The 27410-nt window shown below is 41.3% G+C and overlaps 1 protein-coding gene across 1 annotated transcript in view; it reads left to right on the forward strand.

Moving 5' to 3' along the window:
* Positions 1-21212, forward strand: part of MYL10 (myosin light chain 10) — a 35179-nt gene extending 13967 nt beyond the window's left edge. Inside the window, exons 4-7 of the mRNA XM_075263960.1 lie at positions 4497-4601; positions 17817-17895; positions 19679-19727; positions 21011-21212. Coding sequence (XP_075120061.1) covers positions 4497-4601; positions 17817-17895; positions 19679-19727; positions 21011-21115 — 338 coding nt within the window. The 3' untranslated portion in view covers positions 21116-21212. The remainder of the gene's footprint in view (positions 1-4496; positions 4602-17816; positions 17896-19678; positions 19728-21010) is intronic.
* The last annotated feature ends 6198 nt before the right edge of the window (positions 21213-27410 follow it).

The following is a 27410-nucleotide window of genomic DNA, read 5'->3' on the forward strand; positions in this document are numbered from 1 at the left end:
CCTTTCAAAGGCTCCTGGATGGCTACCACTGATTTGGTCCAGTATGGGCCCCACCACTCTTTAGGTGCCTTGGTTGCAAATGACTTTGTATAGACAGGTTGCCAATGGATACAACCATAAATCCAGGAACTGTCTCTTGCAAAAACAAAGAAACAGGCAGGGAAAGTGCACCAGAATATAATCTAACACAATAAGGGACTCATATCTGCATTTCTGATAAATGCTAGACAATATTGTTTTAACATGAAGATAAAGCGCTGTATGCAAAAACAAAAGAATAAACACATCGGAAGAAAGCTTCCATCTTGTTTTTATGTTTGAGTCAATAGTGAAGCATGGAAACAGAGAGTACTTTGTATCCTTTATTCTATAAGTCTGTTGTCCTGATCCTTTGACTAGACAGGAACATTGACGCTGGGTTCACACCAGCGCCTGCACTCAGTTTTCAGGTTTCCGTCTTCTGCATGCAGAAGATGGAAACCTGTCATGCTGAGTCTGGCCGTTAGCTCCAGTGAGTGTTTTATGCGCTTTGTGGCGAAACCATTTTTTTTAAACCGGACTCAGAGTACTGCATGTCCGACTCTGTGTCCGCTTTAAAAAAACTGGTTTTGCTGCGGAGTGCATGAAACGCTCATCGGAGCTCACGGCCGGAGACTTTTCAAGCCCATTCAAATGAATGGGATTGAAACATGCCGGCAGGTTTCCATCTCCTGCTCGTTTTGTGCAGGAAACGGAAACCTGCAGAACGGAGTCCCAGGCGCAGATGTGAGCGAGCCCTGACAGAACAATGGCAGTGCCAATGTAGCCTCCAAAATGCTTTTTGAGAATCTTTAAAACTCTGCAAACATTGTAATTATTTATATATACAAAAATATTTAACATTTAATTGTCAAGAAACTTAAATATCTTCCTGGGAAAACCTCTTTACCGTATGTCCAATCCTAGTAAATAACTTAGTGTGAATTTCATGTTGATACATGCACAGACTAAACAAGTCCAAGGCTTGCATCTATGTTATGTCAGCCTTTGACTGCAGACAGATTTACAAGCAGACAGATCTTAAATTCCAGGTGAATGATGAAGTTCAGAACTAGATATCACACTATGTCATAGATGACCATGGGGACATTTAATCGGCTATGACATTTATGACTGTGCTAAAACTATTATTTTAATTAGTATAATGTTAATAACACTACCTCCCCAAAAGAACTTCTACACCACAAATTGAACACATTGAATATATCTTTGTTTGTGTTAAAGTACAGTCTTGCTGCCAAGAAGATTAATTTTTCCATATGTCAATGAGCTGTTTAGGTGTACCCCACAAACAGAGATGAAAACTGTTGCTCTAGCAAATTCCCGAGGCGCAGAACAACTCATTTCAATACGGATTAAACTCAATTTTCAAAGTGGAAAGATTGTGTCAAAGAGCAAACAGTTATGATCACTATGTCATTAACAGCCCCTAACAAACTATATAAGTGGCTTAGGAGAGATGTTGGTGGTGATCGTTGTTTCCAAATGATGGATTTTAGGAATATAAAACACTTCCTTCTTCCTTGACAGGAAGCTTCTTTTTTTCCACTTTCAATGAAATGTTGCCTTTTTATTCTGTTTTGAGATGCCTTGACCTCCTAGCATTTAAGGAGATGACTCTGAATATCTCAGACAGTTTTTATAGTAAGTCTTCTTTTATATTGGGTCTTCTTCCCAAGACCTCTGGGCAAGGCAACCACCTATCGAAGTGAACCAAAGGCTCACCTTTTATGAGAGGGAGGATTTTCTGAGCCTAAAAACTTTAATATGTATGTTCTTCTTTAGAGGTAAAAGTACTGGTACATAGAAATGCTGCATATCTCTGTGTGCCAGCAGCTTAACAGTGTAAAAAAAATAAAAATAACACACATTGCTTTTTTTTTTTAATTATTTTTTTTATACTTCGAAGTTACTGGTATAGTTGGCTATAGTCAGCCATCACAGGCAGTGCCATAGACAGTGAATGGAGAGGCAGAGTATGTGTTTGGCCTGCTGCTATATTCAGATGGGTGTACAGGACACCTATTCTTGGGATTGTGGTCTCTCTAGTTAGTCCCCTACCGATCGGTAGGTTATCCCCTTTTTTCCTATCCATAGGATCACTTTAAAATTTGGCTCAACTCTCTGAACAATGGGGTACAAACTGCAGAAAGTATGACTACTGAAAGTGAAAATCAGCACGATAGTATACTATTAGAAGTACCTAAATATAAAACATCTAGACTTGAAAAATGGAAACCCAATCCACTTAAAAAGCGGTTACCCACGGAAATAGACCTCATAGACTTCATAAAGGGTCTGCTGGGTTTCCGCCTGAAAAATGCAGAAAAAAGTCACTTTTCTGTCAGTGTTTTTAAAGTCAATTTGGGGACAGAGTCCCTGAACGTAAACCGAGCGCTAGTGTGAGCCCAGCATTAGATAATGTGATGTGATTGGAACTCAGAAGAATAAAGGATATGTGCGCAATATAATGTGATAGTATAATATAATATAATATAATATAATGTATAATATAGTACAATATAATATAATGTGATGGTGTGGAATACTGTGGTGTGTCCGGACTTGGTACACTTGCCATTTTTGAGGAAGTCATTCTATACAGTTCTAGAAAATTCTTAAACTGAATATCTCTTCTGCATGTACAATAAAGCTGAAGATTGGGTTATTTAGGAAGACAGAGGTCCAGATCATAAAAAGAAATCTATATCTGAATGGCTAGAGGAAAATAAAATTAAACTTTTGGACTGGCCAAGACAAAGTCCTGGAGTGAACTCACAAGAGATGCTTTGGCAGGACCCGAAATAAGCAGTTCATTCTGAAAACCTTCCAGCCTGTTGGAATAAATGCAGCTCTACCAAGAGAAGCGGATACATTTTCTCAACAACAATATTAAAAGCTGATATAAAATTATGGAAAGAGTTTGTCTACCATTATGCTAGTTAAAGTGGCCTTATTATGGAACACACTTCTTTATCTAGGTGATATGGGTGGTGTATATATATGGGCTGCTTTTACATTGCGTTTGCAGTGTCTATTTACTCTATGCACTAGAAAAGTTCCTAGTATATACAGCAAACATATCTGTAGGCCTCCGTTTACCAGAAAGAGGCCAATAGAGTGTCCTGTATTTGGGCTGATATATGTTGGTATATCTATCACACAGTTAGTCTAAACCTGACAAAGGTCTATCTCACCTCAAAGCACATAGTTGGGCTGTCACATTAGCAATAAAAGGTAAAAAGATTTTTGTATTCTTATGCTTTATCATGCATCTGAGTAAAAGATCTATCGTCAACCAATTTCTAACATATAATAAATATAGTGAAGTATATATGCAGTACCTTAAATATCTTCTCCTCTCCATACTTCTGGGAAGTTTACTGTGAAAAATTTCATTTAAAAAAGTTTGCATCTGCAGGATTCATGGCAAAAAGGAATTAAAGTTGCAAAACTGTGTGTTAATAAAACACAATAAGAAAAAACATGACAGAAACCTTCAATGAATTTAGTAATACCTTCTTTAGGGACACTATTATGGGTTATAATTATACTATAAATTACTGTATGGTATGGTATCCTATGTTCCTTTGCAGTGGAGCGCTCATGGCTTAATAAGACTCCACACACCTATATAGTGGTCTCTCCCTATGGAGTGACGATATCCTCTTAACCCTGTTTAAGCCTCTCACCTCTGCCAGATCAGTCCTCTCTGTGCCAAGCTGACGAGATGCAAGTACATCGAAACAGCTGTCCTTGACTGAGAAGACTGTATCTGGTTAAATCCCAACATCATTGCAAACAAAGGCCTCTGAAAAGGTCGGCATGATGTTAAAGGGAGCGCCCTCTATAGGCTTGCTTGATTGAGACTCTGTCTTCCTAATTACATCATGGAAGTCAGATTTGCATATTCTTCCCATGTTCCTTTGCAGCGCCTATTAAGCGCTCATGGCTTAATAAGACTCCACACACCTATATGGTGGTCTCTCCCTATGGAGTGACGATATCCCCTTAACCTTGTATGGTATTGACTAATATACGACATTCTATTTCTGAACCTCTAAATCTGCCAATTTTAGTGATAAAGAAACTATTTTTGAATCTTACATGTTGGTTTGCAATTTTCTTGCTTTTATCTTTTTATCTATGGTTTTAGACACACTCTTCACAGTATCCATGAATATGGGTGCATGGATATACAATTTTCATTATTCCAGACAATTATGAACCACTTTTTATATTGGTTGTCCATGGATTTCATGGCTAGAAAGATGTTACTGTGTTTTCATTAGCTTTCTTATTATGCAGGAGCCTTTCCTGATGTATATATTAAGAAGCCCATAGGCAAGAGATAGTCAGATATATGCCACGTGTCAGGCCTGAACTTGATATACACATACTGTAGCCTTAAAAACCTTTTAAGTTGGTATCTTTCTTGTTGTTATGTTCTTATTTAGGTCGTATCAATGTAAAGAGTGAAGAACTAGATGACATGGTGAAGGAGGCGCCTGGACCTATCAATTTTACTGTCTTCCTTACAATGTTTGGTGAAAAACTTAAAGGTATAATGATGAACAAAAGATAAGAATATCAAGATAAGATTTAGAAAATACATATAATGTTTATGTAGGATTAATTCTAGCATTAGTTATTGTTAGAGTGACTGGTATTAATTTTATAAGGAAAAAATATATGCATATCATTGTACCGTATTAGCCTGTAGTTATAAAAGATAAAAATTGGAAGTCTTTAGTACTTGCTACATTTTAATGGCTAACTGAAAGGATGATGAAAAATAGCAAATTTTCTAGACTACTTATATCTCTTCATCAGTGCCGCACCTCCCATGAGGCGACCTGAAGCGAGCGCTTCAGGCGGCACTATGCCAGGGCCTCAGGGAGGGCGGCATTTTTGCTAACCTAAGCCAGTCCAGAACAAGCTGTCCTGGACTGGCTTATTACCGAGCGGTGGTTTGGGGAGGCCACTGGAGCAACGCTGCTTCGGCAGCCTCCCCTCACGTTCAGGCAGAGAGCAGGCAGTCTCCGGGCCTACTCTCTGCCGGCAAACGGGGCTAAGCCCCGCCCCTTCACCCGGCCACGCCCCCGATCCACCCAACCACGCCCCGATCCACCCGGCCATGCCCCCGATCCGCCCCCTCCTCCCGGCAGGGGGGGGGGCGGCTTTCTGCAGTTAGCTCGGGCGGCGAAAGGGGAAGGTTCACCCCTGCTCTTCATTAGGAATCGGGTATAAGGCAAAGACCCCAGGTAGCGTTCCGCAGCAAAAAGGCACTGCAGGCAAAACTGCGGCAGCATCACATTGTGGTTTTTACTGCAACGCTTTTCACAGATAGAGCGCAGAGATTTCCTCTGTGAACTTTCTGCTTCAATTATACTTATAATGAAACTGATGCCATTTCCTTATCTAGGTACTGCTCCAGTATACATGGCTTTAGCTATATGCACCCACTTTATATTGATAGATCTGCTTTACATCACTTGTCTCATCTACCACACGATTCCATGCCCTTTTATGTGTAAACATATGACTCTTCGGATATTGTGTTATACTATGCCTAATAAAGAAACCTAAGTAGTCTAAAAAACTTTCTATTTCTCTTCTGCAGACTCAATTTTTATTTTTTTCATAAAGAAATGTTTGACTAAGAACTAAATAAAGGAATTACATACATCATGCCTCCTATGGGCTTAATATGAAAATGCTTCTGAGTGATATAAATAAGTTGCATTTCAACATAAACTACTCTTGGACATTGTTGTTTAACAATTGCAGAGAAAATGTATGACACTACAATGTACAAGAATTCTGGGATCTGCTTCTTGATAGATTGATTTTAAATCAGGTGATAGAGCATTAAACATTCGGTATTAATATTCATGCAAATTTCTAACACCGGCGATAGGTCTCGCTGCCAGGTTCTTAGTTCTACATGTGATAATAGTGAGGTACAATATACTGTATTACAAGGCACCTGGAACCATCAAGTACATAGCTAAACCTGATCCATTTAAGAATGTACTTTAGTATCACGACATTCTCTAGCATTTAGACAGCTCTCAGACCTGGGATATTCTATAGTCCTAGAAAGAAGGGCTGTTATATGGCACAATTCTAAGTGACAGGCGTAAAAAAAGATCCTTTCTTGGAATTGCAACTTCCAAATTTTACCTGTGATGTTGTAGACTATAAAATAATATTGTATGGTCTTTTAAGGTTAAATTATTTTAAGACCATTATCAGCATGTTATCTTTTACGGTTCTGTCTGAGAGTTGGAGCTCTGTATCAGAAATACAAAGCTCTGACTACCATAAAAAATATAAGGATAATAAATTGCTAAGGATAAGTTCGTACTACCGTTATAAAAGTCTGTTGCTCTCATCCATCATAGTTTACCTTAATGGAATAAAGGAAACTCACTCTAGCACCACTTTTGTAAGATATTTCCATTTAGATTTCTATGAAACCTAGAAACATTGTGTGGGATTAAGGCTAAACCAGAACAACTTTTTGAAAAGAAATAGAGACCCATCTGCAGACAGCTGTTTTGGGGTTATTGCCCTTCAGTGCAAAACAGGGTACTGGTTTGGCTGGCTAAAAGGGCATTGTTTCAAAAGGGGTACTAGACCTAGGGCCACATGGTGGCTCAGTGGTTAGCACTGCAGCCTTGCAGTGCTGGGTCCTGGCGTTCAAATCCCGCCAAGGGCGAAAAACCATATGCAAGGAGTTTGTATGTTCTCCCTGTGTTTACATGGATTTCCATCCCATATTCCAAAAAGACGTACTGATAGGGGGGAAAAAAAAAGTACATTGTGAGCCCTATGTGGGGCTCACAATCTACATTGAAAAAAAAGGGGTACTATACCTCTGTAGGTAGATTGGGAGCCAATTTATGCTGCATAGAGTTAAACAGACAATGCATAGTCTACTAGGAATTACGGGGAAAGAATATGGAAATAAATTCTCTTTAATAGTAAAAATAACTGATTCTAGCGCCACCTCTTGTACGGTAGGTCCCTAGTCTTTTTTGGCTTTAATCCCAGACTATGTAGGTATCATAGAAAACCAGGCATTGATCTCTAGGGCACTACCTTCCGAAAAGTAGTACTAGAGAACTCTTCTATCAAGGAAAACTTGTTTAAGTATTCCTTTTTCAAGAATTCATTATACATATTCCTTTCCGAGTGGTCTGTTAGATTATACTTTAAAGACAGCCTAAGGGAGGGTTCACACGGTGTAACGTGCCACGTGATGTGGCACGTCTACGCCGCGGGACCCTTTGCGGGCCGTACACGCTCCCATTGATTTCAATGGGAGCGGGGATCGTATGCGCCGCGCTAGTTTGTGGCCGTGATTTTCATTTTCATCACGGCCGCAAACTAGCTTGGCGCATACGACCCCCGCTCCCATTGAAATCAATGGGAGCGTGTACGGCCCGCAAAGGGTCCCGCGGCGTAGACGTGCCACATCACGCGGCACGTTACACCGTGTGAACCCTCCCTAACACAGTACTCCTTCTTAAACTGGACATATATGTTAAATAAAATTTTAGGTATACGTAGGATCTGACCAGTTGAACAACATGTCTGTCTTTTGTTGTTGAGGGAGATAAGGCTTATTTTCATTCTCACATCAAAATACATAAAATTTACATTAGAATAAGGCCTAAAATTACAACACATGTGCATTTTAAGACTAGCTTATTTGACTACCTGGCTGTCACCACACATGGAGATGATAGGAATCCATAGTAGAAGACCTAGCGTGGGTAATGCACATACAATGTTGGCCAGTATGGTAAGCACAGACAGGTGTTTTCGGTTCAATCCAGCTTTGTTTGTCAATTCTGCATTAAATGTAAGAAGCTTGTTGTGTAATCTTCTTACACGATTTAACACAGATCATTAGCTTGCCTCAGAATTGGCAGCGATTTCTTTAAAGCAGAAGGAAGAGATGTAATTTAGGAAGGATAATACATCTAATTATAATATGCATATTGTTTAATGCTTCTTGAAGTCTACATGCTAATAAAACTGTTCATAGTAAACACTGCAAAAATAATAACGACAGCCATAATAGCATATGCAGAGTCTTCATACTATAAAGAACTATAAAACTCTGTCAACCATGGCTGCAGAATTATCCCACGGTTATTGCTGGGTATTTATGTCAGTGAGAAGAATATAATGAACAGTGTTCAGGACATTTTACTGATAGAAAGTGGCACAAAACTGAAAAGTAATATTGGGTAAGACTTAGCAAATTGGGGAGCACCATATGAACACTGCACTAGTATTTCCCCTCAATGGAACATACAACTGATTTAGATGACCATCTAATGTGTATGGGGGGCTCTCGGACTTTCCTTTGCGGGGAGATGTCAAGGAAGAGAAGGGTAGGGCTGTTGGATTTCAATATGTCTGCTCTGCCTGTTCTCTGGAAGATAAGCTGCCACCAACGGAGTCTTGCAGGGATTTATACCTCTTGTCATATTCAGAACATTTATATCCTCATGCCAAATCCTGCGTGCATATGTATATTGGGGTTTGGAGAGGTACCGGGTGGAAGAATCAGCATTAGCTCCATCAGATGTATAATCTAAGCCATCATATTTCAACAAAAGATGGCTTATATTTTATTTTTATTTTCCAGGCGCTGTCAGTTTAATATTTTGGTGTCCTGAAACAAAAATTAATGTCTTATTAGTTGCCGCTAGCAACAGCTTATTCTTTTTACTAATGCAGCATCCCTGGTAGAGCGGTAATGGAGATGGCAAGGGGAAGTAGGCCAAAGATGGAATATGGCAGCTTTCATACTAAAACCTTTCCCAGACCCCAGGGAGACACAGGAGGTGTACTGTCCCCAATGCACACCCTGATGGCAACCTCCTGGTTGATGGGGGGAAGGTTCTCTTGGATGTTAGTTGCAAAAATAAGGAGCTCCAGCTTGTGACTTGCTTTATTTCAGCAATCTAACACTTCCAGTCAGACAACATGGAGGGACCACGTTTTCTAAGTTGCAGCATCCAGTTACAGGGCTGTTTACAACACATAGAATTATCATTCTCTCCTTCCTCCTTTCCCTTATCCACTGCCCTTTCTTATGTGGTAATATGGGGTGATCCAGGATTAAAGTCCACTCTCCGGTCAAAAACTTGTCCCTTACTTTCATCCACTGTTGGGGAAATGCAGGGTTCATTTCAGCCATGGATATGGATCATGGCTGTTTGGCAACGAAAGGTTACTTTTCTGCGAGTTTCTTAGGAGTCTAATGGTATGGGGCAGTCTGTCTCAGGATTGACATGGGGCCCCCATGGCATAGCACCCACACAGTATGATCACCCATTTACACATACTATAATGTCCCAAAGAGTCTGCACCACACAGTATAATGTTCCGTAACAGCCTCCACACAGTAGTATGTCCCTTTGTGGCCCCAATAGTGTTTGTTGCAAATATTGCAAAGTTTTGGGTTCAGCAGAACCCGAAATTTTGGGGTGCACCGCACACAAACTATTTTTCAGACCCCAGAGTATAATGATCGGAGGCCCAGGGGGACAATCATAAAAACAGTGGTACTCACCTCTCTTGGGCTACACAAAAGTCCGCCTCAATGACATCACAGACATGGGTTACACTGGACTCCTTGAACAGAATACTGAGCACAGATGTGAACCAGGCCTTAAATGTACATTTTTGAGCAAATATAGAGCAATTTTGGATGCTACTGTTTGCAATTTCTTCCAAGAATAAAGGATGATACGTTTTTAATATAGATTAAAATGAAAAGCTGTTTCTATATTACCTTTGCTAGTTCTCCTTTAAGCTCAGGAGTCATCCTTTTGTCCATGCAGGATAATATTTTCCTTCCAGTATTACAGTTGTTTCACAAATAGCTGAACTTCTCATTTATATTTTCCATTTTATGTCTTTTTTACATTAAATCAACAGTAGCTTATGCAGGGAAGATGGAGAGCTGCCGTAAAATTAAGAGTTATCCCTAAAAGTCTATTTACGTAATATTAACTGCTTGATGCTTTCTATTGAGTGCTAGAAAAATGCATTTGCAGCTTGTGGAGAAAATAACTTTGATACACATGAAAAGGAGCACTTTATTTACCAACTAATCAATAAAGGATGAGTTATATATGACATTGTTTCAGACAAAGCCCGGAGAAATAGTAAGAGACAAATGTAGAACACTGCATGAAATGGTGGGAACCCAAGCTTTGTGAAAGGCCTCATGTTTGCCACCGGCAGCATGATTGACAATAGGGATCTGAGCGTAAAGAGATATTGATTGAAAAGGAAAGACGCTCAGTGATCCCTTGAAGGCACATAGCACACAATCTTCAAACTACAATAATGCATCTTTCTGCCCTTAAGTATATTTCAGGAGATTTTTATTTCCTTTATCGACAGTCTGCTCAAGTGAAACTTAAGTGATGCACTTGGATATTGAACAAGTAAATCCCAAGGAAAATGCATTTGCTTTATTGACTCAGCATCATACAAAATGAAGAGCTGAATATACATGTAACAAATAATACAGCAGATGAAGTGATCTGAAGAGGAATACTAATGGTTAATGTAGAAGTAGAGCACATAGGGCACATGGGAATCGCAGAGATTTTAGACAATCAATCCGATGATACAATATTCAGTCTGTAAGCCCCTCTTCTCAGTTTTGTAATGTTTTAAATCTGAAGTTATTACCGTAAAATTCTCATAATGTGGTGTCTTGTACTATGAAAACTGAACTGAATCATCAGATTTACTAGATTTTAGGGCTATTGATGTAACCTGTCTCAGAAGTTATAATGCTCGCAATATAACTGTTCAATACATGTTAAACAGCCCCGTACTCCAAGTCCGTACTCCATACACAACAACATTCAGTGAGAGGCAGGAACAGATCTCAATACAGAAGCCAGGGAGAGAATAAAGGGAACCAGGATTTCACAGAAAGGAGCCAAAATTTGTTAATAAAGTATATTACAAAATTGATTAATGACACAAATATTGCCAGAAAATCAGAAGTTGTCTGAAAATTTAGTTACGCTGTTGAATTTCTGAACCACTCAGCAATGAAGTAAAGGACATTTACTTATTACTTACATTTACTTATACTCTTTAGTCTTTTTTTGAAGGGTGATGCCTGTACTTTAAATGCTAATTTTAGCCAGCCCTCCTGGTATTGAGCGACTTCAGTGAGTAGGCCGAAGCAATGTAACAGTATGGACAGCTGTATGGTGGGAGCTCTTAGCTCCAATTACTTGGAAGTGTCTGATAACAGCCTTTGTATGTTTTTATTGCAGATTACTGGTATTTGTCTGTTTAGTGGTAGCCGTATACAGTACAGAAAAGCCTATTCATTTTTTCTAGGTGCATAGTACTTATGTGATTGAGAATATGTTTTTCATTGCAGTTTCTGGTACTACATATGATATACTACATATATGACATACGTGTGTTCGATAAATATTAAAGATAATAATGGTATACAAATAAGCTTACGATCCAGGAATGAGTCCTGACTGCCATCCTGCCTACACATCACATATATCCCAGCACATACAATGCTGGATTTAAATAAGAGCTTAGTAGGAGTTAAAAGGTTTGATTTACAGGAGCTAAAATCTATAAAAACTTGAACTGCCCATGAAGATTAAGGACAGGAGCCTGAGGAAGCTGAACGACCTCTATATAAGATAAGAAAACTCCATTATTATAGATGACGCTGGGTTCACACCAGCACTTGATTTCTGTTTTCAGGTTTCCGTCTTCTGCAGACAGAAGACGGAAACCTGTTAGACCATGTTTGGCTGTGAGCACCAGTGAGTGTTTTGTGCCCTCCATGGCGAAACCGGGTTCTTTTAATCGGACACAAAGTCCTGCATGTCTGACTTTGTGTCAAGTTAAAAAAAAAACGGTTTCGCCATGGAGAGCAGAAAATGTTCACCGGCGCTCACGGACAGACACTTTTCAAACCCATTCATTTTGTTTGAAAAATGACTACAAGTTGCCGTCTTCTTCAGAGACCCAGGGCGCAGATGTGAACTAGCCCTAACACATGGTAAGTGGGGGCCCCGTTAAAGGATTTTAACTGGGGTTCAGGAGCTTCAAGTTACATCTATGAAGAAAATCATATCAGATTTGGGTACTTTGGGTCCATCAGAAAAAAATTACCGTATATACTCGAGTATAAGCCGAATCTTTCAGCCTAGTTTTTGTGCTGAGAAAGCCCCCCTCGGCTTATACTCAAGTCAGCTTGGGGGGGGGGGGGTCTATGACCAGCCACAATATCAATGTATAGAATCTCCCATAAAATAGTGCAAAAAAAAAAAAAAAGAAGATTTAATAAATAAATAAATAAATAAAAGTTCTAAATCCTTCCTTTCCCTAGAATATATACAAAAGTAGAAAATGACTGTGAAACACATTAGGTATCCCTGTGTCTGAAAGTGCCCGGTCTACTGAATATAGGGTATCTGCAGTGCTCCTCATGGGAAGGGGTTAATAGGAGCACTGCAGATACCCTATATTCAGCCAGGCTCAATTCCAAGCGAGGGAAGAAAAAACCCCAGTCCTCAAGCTCAGGGAAGGGGCAGACAGACAACCAAAACATCCCCTCCCCTTCCCCAGCAACTACTGCACCCAAAAACTCCGACCATTTTAATTTTTGAAATTTTCCAGTAGCTGCTGCATTCAAACCCCCCCCCCCTTCCCAAGACTTATACTCGAGTCAACACGTTTTCCCAGTTTTTTGTGGTAAAATTAGGGGCCTCGTCTTATATTCGGGTCAGCTTATACTCGGGTATTTGAGGTTCACCTGCCATACAGAAACTAAACAACACTGCACTCAAATCACTCTGTGTTGTTATCACGGCACGCTCAGAATATACTATCATTAGGTGTAATGAAATATACTTACAAATAAACCCACAGATAATAGACCCTAATGGCACGTGACACATAATTCAGCTACAAGTCAGTTTGCGCCAGAGTCGGAAAATATTGGAAAATCATCTAGTACTGTATGAACAGTATGAATCCTGTATGAACAGAATTGTGTGTTCCTTTACACAATATATTATGCTGTGTTTGTGGAACATAAGCAGGAAAGATACAAATGTGTCTATAATGCAATGTTTCCAATATTTTCCTATCTACAATTCTCATTGTTTGTTATGAGTATAATTTTCTTCAAGAAGCTAAGAATGTGGACTGCTCCAGATGAAACCTACATAAGTCAATTTTACCTGTAGCCCTCAGCCAAACTGAGACGTAGATGATCAATCATTTAACATCCTTATACCAATATGACAGCCAAAAGAAATTACCTTGGGCTGAATTTTGCAATACAAAGTCTTTTTAGGTGACACTACTGCCTCCGGACCACAAACAACATCATAGTTTGAGTTACACCTCACAAATTTTATTAAATGTATCCATTATATATGGCCTGCCTAGGAAAAATAACACAAATCCCCATGCACACGACTGAGTGTGCTTCCAATATGGGCTCAAGGTTGCAGTGGAATGTACCTGGATGACACTCTGAGTGACATCCGAATGTCATCCACGTTCATTCTGATATACATCTATGGGGCTTCTGATTTATTCCGATGACACAGAGCAGGTCCTACTGGGATGCCTTCAGATGACACTCGGGTGTCACTCCAAGTGACATCCAAGTGTATTCCACTGCAAACTTTGCCCCATATCAGAAGCACACTCCGTTGGGTTTATGGGGCCTAACACAAAATTTTTGACTAGATTAGCTGCCCAACACTCATTTGGTTGACAACTTAGATATATGTGTCTCAATGGGAGTAAGCCACTGCCAGACACCTGTGGCAGTGCTTTGTTTAAGTAAGAGCATGTTGAAATCCAACATGTCTGACCCTCTTTCCCAAAATATCCTCCATCATGACAAAATTAAAACACCAGCATGCATATTAAATGATGACCAAAATTCATGTCAGACAACATTCATGAAATGTTTATGGCCACGCATGGCCTCATTCTCCTCTGGATGGCTGATAACATTGTCGGTGTCTGTGGCTATATGTGACTATAAGGTGACATTGCTGTTTCTTGCTATTTAGAAGTACAGTATGTCAGTGTACAGTTTTCATTGGGTGAATGAGGAGAATAGATAGTAATGATAGAATCTTAGTTAGGATGTTCTCATTATACAGTCTTTTGCAGCATATTACTTGCCACTATTTCTCTACACTCGGAGAGGTAGAACATTTTTGATCCTTATATATGTTCATGACTATAGCATTATATTGTTCCCCTCGGCTTTATTGCTCTGAATTTTCAATTATCATTTTTATTTAATGAACTCCACATCAACCAGACCTGGTACCCACTGATAACACAATGGACGCATGTGGTGTTATGTGATATCACAAGTCATTTTACTAATCAAATTGCTCTACCTGCTTCTTCTACATGTTCTGTAGTGGCGGAAGAGCATGTCAGCAATTCTACGCAAGAGAAATGAAAATCCGGCATGAATTGAGATAATTTCCCCAAATGGCTTCAAAGCACATCTACCTATAAAATACCAGGGGCCCAGTCCTGGATAATGAGAGGATGGCCCTATTGTTTGTTACTAGAGACGAGCGAGTAGTGAAATATTCGATATTTGATTCGAGTAGAACCTCAATATTCGATTATTCAATCGAATATCAAATCCCATTATAGTCTATGGGAAAAAAAATGCTCATTTCAGGGAAACCAAAATTTGACCAATTGGAGTCACCAAGTCCTCAATGACACCCCAGGAAATGATGCCAACACCTCTGGAATGCAACTGGGACAGCAGGGGAAGCATGTCTGGGGGCATATAACATGCCCAAGTCACAAGATTACCCCACTATCACAGCCTAACAACTACACACTCCAAACTCAATATAACCTCTATGGAAAGTGGAAAATACTTGGAAACCTTCTTTCCTCTACATTAGTATGGACAGAAAGACAAATTTTAAGCTAAAGAAACATTAGCATGCACCCCTTTAAATCACATTGCCCATGACAACCACAGATGGCATAGGCAAGGGGAAATCAAACAGCCCCCACCCTTAACTGTCATTGTGTATGTGTGTGTACCTGTGTATACCTCTGTATGTTACAAGTATATACTGAGCTTACAACAAGAACTGGAGATGGGCAAGGTAGATTGGAGGAAAAAGTGATACGGAATTGGAGCCCTAACAAGGGCTTTTGGGTAAATTATTTGCAAAAAGATTGTATATACTGATGGTGTATATCCAATCTTCAAGCAGTGGTAGATCTAAGTTTAGCTCTTATAAGAGCTGTTGTTGTAAGATTACTGCCTAAATAATTCTAATTGCTAGCTAACCCTGGCAGAACATCTATCCCTCTCTATTTCACTAGTCGCATCTGAACCGAAACTGACACCCACTATTCTTATAAATTGGAGGTCACCTGATTTAGCCAGCCAATGACTGTATACGTTTTTTTTTCAATGCCTACGTTTTCCTCCTTCCTGTCCCACCTCCCCTGCATAGTTATTGGTGTAAAAAAAGCGCCAGGGAAGGTGGGAGGGGAATCAAATTTTTACTGTGTTTACCGTGTGGTATTCGACCCAGTACGAATATTTCAAATACCGTATTATTCAATTGAATACCTACTCAATCGAATACTATTCAATCAAAAATAGGGTCAACTAGGGTGACGATGACGATTCTTGTAACTTTTCAACTTTTTTTTTTACCTTTTAGTTTCACTGTTCACTGCCCTGCAAGTGGATGCGGCTAGCCTGTCAAGCTGCAGGGCTCTACTTATCAAATGCAACTTTTACAAAAGTTTCCAAAATGATCGTATCTTCAACTTCAGTAAGGGAGTAGAATAGACACTTGAGTAACATCTCAGGACAGAAGTGCTAGAATAGAGAGTACGACAAATTTATGAAGTTTGAGCAACATTTCATACAATTTGGAACAAATTACAGCAATACAGTAAATCCAATTTTCGAAATCTCTTTTTTTAATAAATTTTACTTTTACCAGCTCTCACATTTCTTCCACTTGTTTTTCCATTCTTGCTTTGTCTTTGGACTAGGTAATGGGACCTATCATAATGTATATATTAGTAATTGATGGACCCCAAGTATTATAATACTATTGTATTATTTGACCAGGGCGATTATTAACTAAGACATAATAAGGAAAGGTAAGGAGTACATAGTGACAGCGGTTACTTGTCTCTTAAGAGAAGTTCCTTAGTTATTCATCTGTTCTTTTATACTTAGGCCGGGTTCACATGGAGTATTCTGGCTCGTCATTTGGTACGTAGACACCGCGGGAGGATTTGCGGGCCGTATACGCTCCCATTGTTTTCAATGGGAGCTGGTACCGTACACGCGGCGCTATTTTGCAGCCGTGATTTTGCGGCGGCCGCAAAATAGCGCCACGTGTACGGTATCGGCTCTCATTGAAAACAATGGGAGCGTATACGGCCCGCAAATCCTCCCGCAGCGTCTACGTACCAAATGACGAGCCAGAATACTCCGTGTGAACCCGGCCTTATGAAGTAGCAAACACTAAAGTGCCCAGTAGTCCTAGTGCTCTGGGAACGAGTAGATCAGCTGAACCAAGACAGTGTGGAGCAGCGTTCTCAGTAAGGTCTGACAACCAGGACACCTACAGATCTAATATTAGTGGCCTATCTTAAGCATGGGACATTAATAGTAGAAACTGCATAACCAATTTAAAGCAAGTTATCCTGTATCCATAACCTGCAGATCATTGGGGGTCCGACCATTTAGATCATTACTGATCAGGAGAATGGGGACTTTTGTTGTATTTTCGTTATCTCTGGCTCTTGCATTGGAAAGAATGGTGCGTTGCATGCTGCCCAATCACCACTCCATTAAGAATGGGAAGGACTCCTGTTCAGTGGGGATTTGACTGGCTAGACCCTCACCGATCTACAACTTATACCCTGTCTTATGGATAGGGATAATTTGCTTTGATTGGAAACTCCCTTTAAGATATTGCTGTAAACACTTATAAAAATAGCTGAGAAATCAGGAGTAGCACCTCCGCTAATTTGATAATAATGGTCTATCCCAATAATACGTCATATTCTGATTCCATAAATTCATAAAGTGAATATATATATGGGTACCAATACAGATAAAACAGTATTCACTGGGTTTTTTCTCTTTTTTATGTGTGACCTACAGTATAATATGAGTATGACACATCTTATATACAGTATTACCATGATATTGTTACATTCTAACTATTTGACTGAAGTTGACAAGTAATTGTTTCTGTATATTATGGCTATTACATTTCTAACAATAGGCATCTTAAGAAAAACGTTTAACTCTATGACCCCTTTTTACACATGTATCAATGTCCAGCAAAGAAAATGTAATAATGATATTGCCCTCCAGGTAACAAACAGAACGGCTGGAAATATTGAGTGAGACATCAATGATGGTGCTGTCTAATAAGTTCATTTCACTCAACGCCACTTGACAGCTTTTCCCCAGGCCCTGTCACTCTTTCAGTAATTTAAAGTTTGCAAGGTGCTAAAGTAGTTTATGGTTTTTGGACTCTTTAAGCAGGGCCAAAGCGGACAGAAGAGCATAATGTCAGAAGTAACTCCTTTCTTGAGACATTCGGGGAAAGTGATAGATATGGACCTGACTAGCTTCACATTAAAATGATGAAAACTGAAGACAGATGTTTTATGAATTATATCTATTTTAGGCACTGATCCAGAAGAAACCATCTTAAATGCATTCAAGATTTTTGATCCTGATGGTAAAGGCCATATAAAAGCAGATTAGTAAGTATGCAATGTTTACTGTATTATTACCTATACATAGGGCAGGTGATTGAATGTATAATGGATAGTGGCCCCATTGATCACTGGAACACAGATCCAGAACCCCTGTTCCAGAAGATTTCAAATGGATCAGTGGTCACACCTGCGTACTGCTGCTCGATTCAGGGTCTATGGACTGACAAATAAAGCAAAAGATAGATGTGGATATGTCATAAATGTTAGGTAGAAGTGGTCATTTAATATCTATCCATATAACAAACATAAGAACAAACATCAATCAGTGATAAACATGTCCATTGGGATTTGTTTGCATCAGCCTTTTGCACGACCTGATGCAAAGTACTTGGGGGAAGAATAACCCTTACTGTGATTGATCAGCATGGTCCATTATGGTGTATTGTTTATTGGGAGCGCATCCCTGTTTACACACCGATAATCTGGTATATAATATCCTGCATAAAAGCTGCAGTCAGCGGACACACGAGGGATTGCTCTCTTGTCGACTGATCATGACCACAATGACATGAGCCAATAACCACCACATGTAACAGAAAATATGAATGATGTACAACATCCAGTACAAATAGAAGCACTGATATAGCCATTACTCCTCCAATACAGATTGGAAAAGGAAATCAATAACCAAATTGTTATGTATAACATTGCTGCATTTTGTCCAATAGTCATTGCAGATAACTGGGAGAATGTGGACTCTCTTGAACACATTTGGTTTGGTAAAGATGAGGAGTTATTTTTCTGATCTTCACCCTTTACCGTAATGTGTTAGGACTAGAAATGAGCAAACACTAAAATGTTCGAGGTTCGAAATCCGATTCGAACAGCTGCACACTGTTCGACTGTTCGAACGGGTTTCGAACCCCATTATAGTCTATGGGGGGAAATGCTCGTTTCAGGGGTACGCAACATTCGATCAAATTCTACTTACCAAGTCCATGAGTGAGGGTCGGGCTGGATTCTTCTCCCTGCGCAGCGTCCCCGCGTCCTCTTCCGGCCTTGAATTCACTCTGCTAGGCATCGGGCCTAGGCAGAGCTGACTGCGCATGCCCGCGCCCGCGCGGACATGCGCAGTCGGCTCTGCCCAGGCCCGATGCCTAAGCAGAGTGAATGCAGAGCCGGAAGAGGACGCGGGGACGCTGCACAGGGAGAAGACTTCTAAAGGTAAGAGAAGAACCAGCGTTGATTGGCAATGTATAGCATTCTGCCAATCAACACTGGTTCTGTATCGAATCTTAACTTCGAACAGCTAATAGTATTCGATCGAGTACGAGTATTTCGAATACCGTAGTATTCGATCGAACACCTACTCGATCGAGTACTACTCGCTCATCTCTAGTTAGGACCTTTATTGGTTGGAATTTGAGGTTATTGATGTTGCAGAAGTTTTCATCTGCTGATAGTTGCTACTCAGTAGGAGAAAAGGCGGTCACCAAAACAGGAATGTAGCAAGTAGTGGTAGACAACCAGGAGTTGTAACCAAGTGAGCTAAACAAGTGTGCTTTGACAAGTCAGAAGTCTAAGCCAAGGACACAGATCAGACATAGTCCAATACAAGTCTTCTGAACAGCAATCCAGGGCAAGAATTCCAGAGCCCACAACATCAGTTAATTCTAGTAAAGCAATATATTCAAGGCAGACGTGATGCTGTTACCACCACAATCGTGTTCTTTGCTCCCTGAAGAATCTGCATTTAAGGCGCCTCTAAAGCTACAATATTTATGATTGAAATGTCCCATCTCTGATTTGTCTTCTTCTTATGTACTAGTATCCGGGAAATGCTCACAACTCAAGCGGATAGATTCAGCCAGGAGGAGGTAGGATTCTTCTGTGCTTTTATAATCTGGCAAATTTCAATTTCATTCATGGATATGGGGCCAAATATATAATATGTAATATGTATTATAAACCATAGACTTCTGTTTTGTAATAAAAAAAACTTTTGTTTGAAAATTTTATAAAACCACAAATGTCTAAGGTTAAAATACAACTTTAAGGAATTCATATAAATACTGATCTACTTCCAGGTCTCTCTCTCTTCCACAATATTGTTCAATTTATTCACTACAAAGTAGTCTTAGTCATAGATTAGTTTTGCTATCGCAGCCTCGTATATTAAAATGGTAAGCATAAAGGGTTATTTGCAACTCCTTCCCTGGTTTCCAGAACTTGAGGAACATACCTTGCCATTCCTAACAACACCTGTTTAGGTTAAACAGGTTGTCCAGGCAAAAATGGACAATCCATTTAACATTTAGATCTACTGGGGGCAGTGAAAAGAATTTTAAAAATTCATACTCACCAGCCCCCGTTGCTCCGGTGTCCTCCCGTGCCTCCCAGTTCAGAGAAGGACTTGAATGTCGCTACCTGTGATATCACGGGTTCTCTTCCTGAGGCCTGCTGAACGGCTTCAACGGCTTCAGCACAACTCCAGAAGTGGTCCTGGGATACACCATCGGAGCAGAAGAACTGGGAAGTGCGGGAGGACACCGGTCCATCAGGGACAGGTGAGTATGCATTTTTTACATTTTTTTTTCACTGACCCCAACAGATTTAAAAGTTAAAAGGGTTGTCCTTTTTTGCCTGGACTGCCCCCTTAAGTGTATGGAAAAAAAATTACTACATACAGATATAGCAGAATTAATCCGAACTTCTGCAATTGGTTACATTTCTGCAGTATGATATTTTTACAGAAGACAATAAAAGCTAATGAAAAGTCATTGGAAAAACATTGTTTTTTGTCGTCTTCTGTGCTAAGATATCTTGCTGCAGCGGATTAACCATCTGCAGTTCGGGTTAACTCTGCCACATCTGTATGTATTAACCATGATTTAGTGCATGTTGTGCTTTGATGAATGACACTGAGCATTAGAAATCTTCCAACAGGGCAGACAGTAAACTTAGATTGCTTGGACAATAAAAGTGGTGCCAGAGAGATATTTCTTTGAACAATACAACACAAACAATATTTGCCAGCATCACACATGTGGCCCACATTGGACTCGATTGCACAATAAAATATTGCTAAAATCAGGAAAAGCAGATATTACTATGATTTTACTGAGTTTCAGTGTAACCTTATTTCACATTTATCTTCCAGATCAGCCAGATGTTTAACGCTTTCCCTCCAGATGTTGCTGGTAACCTGGATTACAAGAATCTATGTTATGTTATCACCCATGGTGAGGAGAAAGACCAGGAGTAAGAAGGGGATCTAGAAGAACATGTCAACATTGTGGTTGGATTTACTGTGATGATCAAAGGGCCCCAATAGTTGTCTAAGTAATAAAACAAAACAAAAAAAATCACTTCCAGTGGTTGCTCTGTTATTTTACCTATGTTCATGGTTTCTGCACGTCCTGACATACACATGTCATTTCCCCATTATCAGCCAATGTAAAATACAATTGTGTTCTTGCAAAAAGAATTTACAAGTTTTATGTACAACCTGCAGAAGGAGGACGTGTTCTTAGCACGTGCTCCGCAGTCTGCAGCACTCCAGATGTGGGGACTTATAGCCGCCTTCATCTACTTTATTGCCATAGAAAGACTTCCTGGATTAGCAAGGTAAATACAAGGTGTAGTTTAGTATCCGTTGGGTCATTTTTGGCTCTCTTAGCATTGTATAATTAGGTTTAACATTGCTACAGTTTTAATCCACATATTAAAATAACATCTATTACTTACCGGCCAAGTTCTCCATTGGAATTCTGCTTTATTGTAAGGCTGCGCTATGCGGTTTTCAATGGCTATATTAATCTACTGTGTAGGCACCATTGCCAAATATCATGTGGTTGAAAAGTACATGATTTATGGCAATAAATATTATTAAGGTGTTTCAGCAATTACATTTATGTGGCATGGATTTCCTTTGGTCTCAATCTACAAAACAATACTAGAAGGTGGTTGTGTCTAAGTCTGAGATAGGGAAATTACATAGTGAGCCTTACCGAAGACTGATGTATATGATAGGTAACAAGCTTGAAAAAACACAGGTCCATCAAGTTCAACCTATAAGGCTACATCATTGATCCAGAAAATGCTAGGAACCCCATGTTACAGAATTCCTTTCTGATTCCATATTTAACAATCAGAATAATTCCCTGGATCATTTGTAGTTAGATTACTTCTAATCCAATGACGATCGCTCTGCATAATTTATTGGTGCTATATAAGCAACATGAATAAATATAGACAGGCACAATGCAGTAAACAAGCAAATAATCACCGAAAAGCTAAGTATTAGCCTCATTTCATTTTCATAGCCGAGTCACGTGACTGTATAGCGCTCATCTGGCATTCCAGGAATAAGATGGTTTCTATTAACTTATTCTAGAATAAGAGGGTCTTCCCTGAAATCAGTTCAGGCTATTTATGGGGAGTGGGTAGATTTTAACAGGTGAAGTGAATAGTATTGCCATCACACCATCGAAGGGGTGAGATATATTAGGCAGCAAGTGAACAGCCAGTTCTTGAGGATGAAAGAAGGAAAAATGAGTGTTAGGATTTGAGTGACAAGGACCAGGCTAGAAGACTGGGTCACAGTAGTTCCGAAATAGCAAGTCTGTTTTGCTATGCATTGTGGTACCTCCTATAAGTGGCCCAAGGAAGGACATCTGTGTGACAGGGTCAATGGAGACTAATACTTGATGATGTGAATGAGGCGTAAAGGTTAGCCCATCTGGTATTTCATAAAACATGTCAGAACACACAGCACATCATAGTTTGTTGTACATAGGACTATGTAGGTGCAGACTAGTCAGAGGGTCCATGCAGTGCTTCCACATGAGCCTACAATGAGCACCAGAATTGGACCATGGGGCAATGGAAGAAATAGCCTATTCTGATCATACAGACGGCTGGATAGTTATCTGCTACTTACCATTTACCTGGGGAATGCATTTCAGCTGTAACCCAATGGCCAATAAAGCTAAAACACCTGGCTTGCCTCCCTTTTCCGAGGCACTAGGGCAGATTTATTATGCCTGTACAGCATTTTTCTGGCATAAAAGAGAGGCATTAAAGTGACAATTTATTACACAAATCGTGGGTTTGCACAAATAAATTATGAGTATTTAAAATCAGCACCAGCTTGGCTGCCACCACTTTCCAGAAATGAGGCAAGGTGAAGGCAGGCAGGGGGCAGAGCCATCATCCTCTAAGGTAAGTAAACACAGGGTTTTTTGAACCGAAACCTGAGGCGTAGGCTGCCTCGGGTTCCGGTCCAAAATACTGGTAGCTGCGACTGGATGCCCGTGCAGTGCACCAGCATCCAGTCGCACACTCCGCTCTGGATTAGGCGCAAATGAATGGGCCTAGTTGGGAAGGAGTGTCTTCAGGCGAATGTCGCGAGGCAACTCTGCCTGAAAGAATGAGCATGTCGCTTCTTCTTGATTTCAATGGGAGTCATCTTCTTGGTCAGGATTTTGAGGTGGATACTGCCTCAAAATCCTGACTAAAAAAACCCACGTGAACTTACCCTTAGTGATCAACACTTTCAGAATAGTAGTCACTGAATTTGGGATGTTGCAGGCACAGGCAGCTTCTGTATTGCACTGATGGTGTATCTTCTGTTATCAAAACGCCTACAAGGAAATAATTCTGACATCTAGGTGTAATTAGAAATAATATAAAATGCTATTTTTTTCTCATTGAGGAAAGTAGGATCCTATCCTGGAATTTAGAAGTATGTTGGGTTCCATGAAACTCTTCTTTCAGACATTTTTTTACATGATGATAAGCGTCTTCTAAACAATAGAGATGAGCGAACAGTGTTCTATCGAACACATGTTCGATCGGATATCAGGGTGTTCGCCATGTTCGAATCGAATCGAACACCACGTGGTAAAGTGCGCCAAAATTCGATTCCCCTCCCACCTTCCCTGGCGCCTTTTTTGCACCAATAACAGCGCAGGGGAGGTGGGACAGGAACTACGACACTGGGGGCATTGAAAAAAATTGGAAAAAGTCATTGGCTGCCGAAATCAGGTGACCTCCATTTTAGACGAATAGTGGATTTCAAATCCGGGTCATATGAGAATGTGAACTTTGTGACTATGAGACAGGGATAGCTGTACAGGCAGGGATAGCTAGGGATAACCTTTATTTAGGGGGGAATGTTATTAAAAATAACTTTTTGGGGCTCTATCGGGTGTGTAATTGTGATTTTTGTGAGATAAACTTTTTCCCATAGGGATGCATTGGCCAGCGCTGATTGGCCGAATTCCGTACTCTGGCCAATCAGTGCTGGCCAATGCATTCTATTAGCTTGATGAAGCAGAGTGTGCACAAGGGTTCAAGCGCACCCTCGGCTCTGATGTAGCAGAGCCGAGGCTGCACAAGGGTTCAAGCGCACCCTCGGCTCTGATGTAGGAGAGCCGAGGGTGCACTTGAACCCTTGTGCACCCTCAGCTCTGCTACATCAGAGCCGAGGGTGCGCTTGAACCCTTGTGCACACTCTGCTTCATCAAGCTAATAGAATGCATTGGCCAGCGCTGATTGGCCAATGTATTCTATTAGCCTGATGAAGTAGAGCTGAATGTGTGTGCTAAGCACACACATTCAGCTCTACTTCATCGGGCTAATAGAATGCATTGGCCAGCGCTGATTGGCCAGAGTACGGAACTCGACCAATCAGCGCTGGCTCTGCTGGAGGAGGCGGAGTCTAAGATCGCTCCACACCAGTCTCCATTCAGGTCCGACCTTAGACTCCGCCTCCTCCGGCAGAGCCAGCGCTGATTGGCCGAAGGCTGGCCAATGCATTCCTATGCGAATGCAGAGACTTAGCAGTGCTGAGTCAGTTTTGCTCAACTACACATCTGATGCACACTCGGCACTGCTACATCAGATGTAGCAATCTGATGTAGCAGAGCCGAGGGTGCACTAGAACCCCTGTGCAAACTCAGTTCACGCTAATAGAATGCATTGGCCAGCGCTGATTGGCCAATGCATTCTATTAGCCCGATGAAGTAGAGCTGAATGTGTGTGCTAAGCACACACATTCAGCACTGCTTCATCACGCCAATACAATGCATTAGCCAGTGCTGATTGGCCAGAGTACGGAATTCGGCCAATCAGCGCTGGCTCTGCTGGAGGAGGCGGAGTCTAAGGTCGGACCTGAATGGAGACTGGTGTGGAGCGATCTTAGACTCCGCCTCCTCCAGCAGAGCCAGCGCTGATTGGTCGAGTTCCGTACTCTGGCCAATCAGCGCTGGCCAATGCATTCTATTAGCCCGATGAAGTAGAGCTGAATGTGTGTGCTTAGCACACACATTCAGCTCTACTTCATCAGGCTAATAGAATACATTGGCCAATCAGCGCTGGCCAATGCATTCTATTAGCTTGATGAAGCAGAGTGTGCACAAGGGTTCAAGCGCACCCTCGGCTCTGATGTAGCAGAGCCGAGGCTGCACAAGGGTTCAAGTGCACCCTCGGCTCTCCTACATCAGAGCCGAGGGTGCGCTTGAACCCTTGTGCAGCCTCGGCTCTGCTACATCAGAGCCGAGGGTGCGCTTGAACCCTTGTGCACACTCTGCTTCATCAAGCTAATAGAATGCATTGGCCAGCACTGATTGGCCAGAGTACGGAATTCGGCCAATCAGCGCTGGCCAATGCATTCTATTAGCCCGATGAAGTAGAGCTGAATGTGTGTGCTAAGCACACACATTCAGCACTGCTTCATCACGCCAATACAATGCATTAGCCAGTGCTGATTGGCCAGAGTACGGAATTCGGCCAATCAGCGCTGGCTCTGCTGGAGGAGGCGGAGTCTAAGATCGCTCCACACCAGTCTCCATTCAGGTCCGACCTTAGACTTCGCCTCCTCCAGCAGAGCCAGCGCTGATTGGCCGAATTCCGTACTCTGGCCAATCAGCACTGGCTAATGCATTGTATTGGCTTGATGAAGCAGTGCTGAATGTGTGTGCTTAGCACACACATTCAGCTCTACTTCATCGGGCTAATAGAATGCATTGGCCAGCGCTGATTGGCCGAATTCCGTACTCTGGCCAATCAGCACTGGCTAATGCATTGTATTGGCTTGATGAAGCAGTGCTGAATGTGTGTGCTTAGCACACACATTCAGCTCTACTTCATCGGGCTAATAGAATGCATTGGCCAATCAGCGCTGGCCAATGCATTCTATTAGCGTGAACTGAGTTTGCACAGGGGTTCTAGTGCACCCTCGGCTCTGCTACATCAGATTGCTACATCTGATGTAGCAGTGCCGAGTGTGCATCAGATGTGTAGTTGAGCAAAACTGACTCAGCACTGCTAAGTCTGCATTCGCATAGGAATGCATTGGCTAGCCTTCGGCCAATCAGCGCTGGCTCTGCCGGAGGAGGCGGAGTCTAAGGTCGGACCTGAATGGAGACTGGTGTGGAGCGATCTTAGACTCCGCCTCCTCCAGCAGAGCCAGCGCTGATTGGCCGAATTCCGTACTCTGGCCAATCAGCACTGGCTAATGCATTGTATTGGCTTGATGAAGCAGTGCTGAATGTGTGTGCTTAGCACACACATTCAGCTCTACTTCATCGGGCTAATAGAATGCATTGGCCAGCGCTGATTGGCCGAATTCCGTACTCTGGCCAATCAGCACTGGCTAATGCATTGTATTGGCTTGATGAAGCAGTGCTGAATGTGTGTGCTTAGCACACACATTCAGCTCTACTTCATCGGGCTAATAGAATGCATTGGCCAATCAGCGCTGGCCAATGCATTCTATTAGCGTGAACTGAGTTTGCACAGGGGTTCTAGTGCACCCTCGGCTCTGCTACATCAGATTGCTACATCTGATGTAGCAGTGCCGAGTGTGCATCAGATGTGTAGTTGAGCAAAACTGACTCAGCACTGCTAAGTCTGCATTCGCATAGGAATGCATTGGCCAGCCTTCGGCCAATCAGCGCTGGCTCTGCCGGAGGAGGCGGAGTCTAAGGTCGGACCTGAATGGAGACTGGTGTGGAGCTATCTTAGACTCCGCCTCCTCCAGCAGAGCCAGCGCTGATTGGTCGAGTTCCGTACTCTGGCCAATCAGCACTGGCCAATGCATTTCTATGGGGAAAAGTTAGCTTGCGAAAATCGCAAACTGACAGGGATTTCCATGAAATAAAGTGACTTTTATGCCCCCAGACATGCTTCCCCTGCTGTCCCAGTGTCATTCCAGGGTGTTGGTATCATTTCCTGGGGTGTCATAGTGGACTTGGTGACCCTCCAGACACGAATTTGGGTTTCCCCCTTAACGAGTTTATGTTCCCCATAGACTATAATGGGGTTCGAAACCCATTCGAACACTCGAACAGTGAGCGGCTGTTCGAATCGAATTTCGAACCTCGAACATTTTAGTGTTCGCTCATCTCTACTAAACAACACACCTGGAATTTGCCACATCTTATAGATATTGGTATAAATATAATTTCGCCTATTGCCTTATCTTCTTTAGATATATTCATTACAGCATATTATTAGACATTTCTTTATTAGACAATACATTTAACTATAATTGT

This window comes from Leptodactylus fuscus, chromosome 2, assembly GCF_031893055.1.
Source record: "Leptodactylus fuscus isolate aLepFus1 chromosome 2, aLepFus1.hap2, whole genome shotgun sequence".
Lineage (NCBI taxonomy): Eukaryota > Metazoa > Chordata > Amphibia > Anura > Leptodactylidae > Leptodactylus > Leptodactylus fuscus.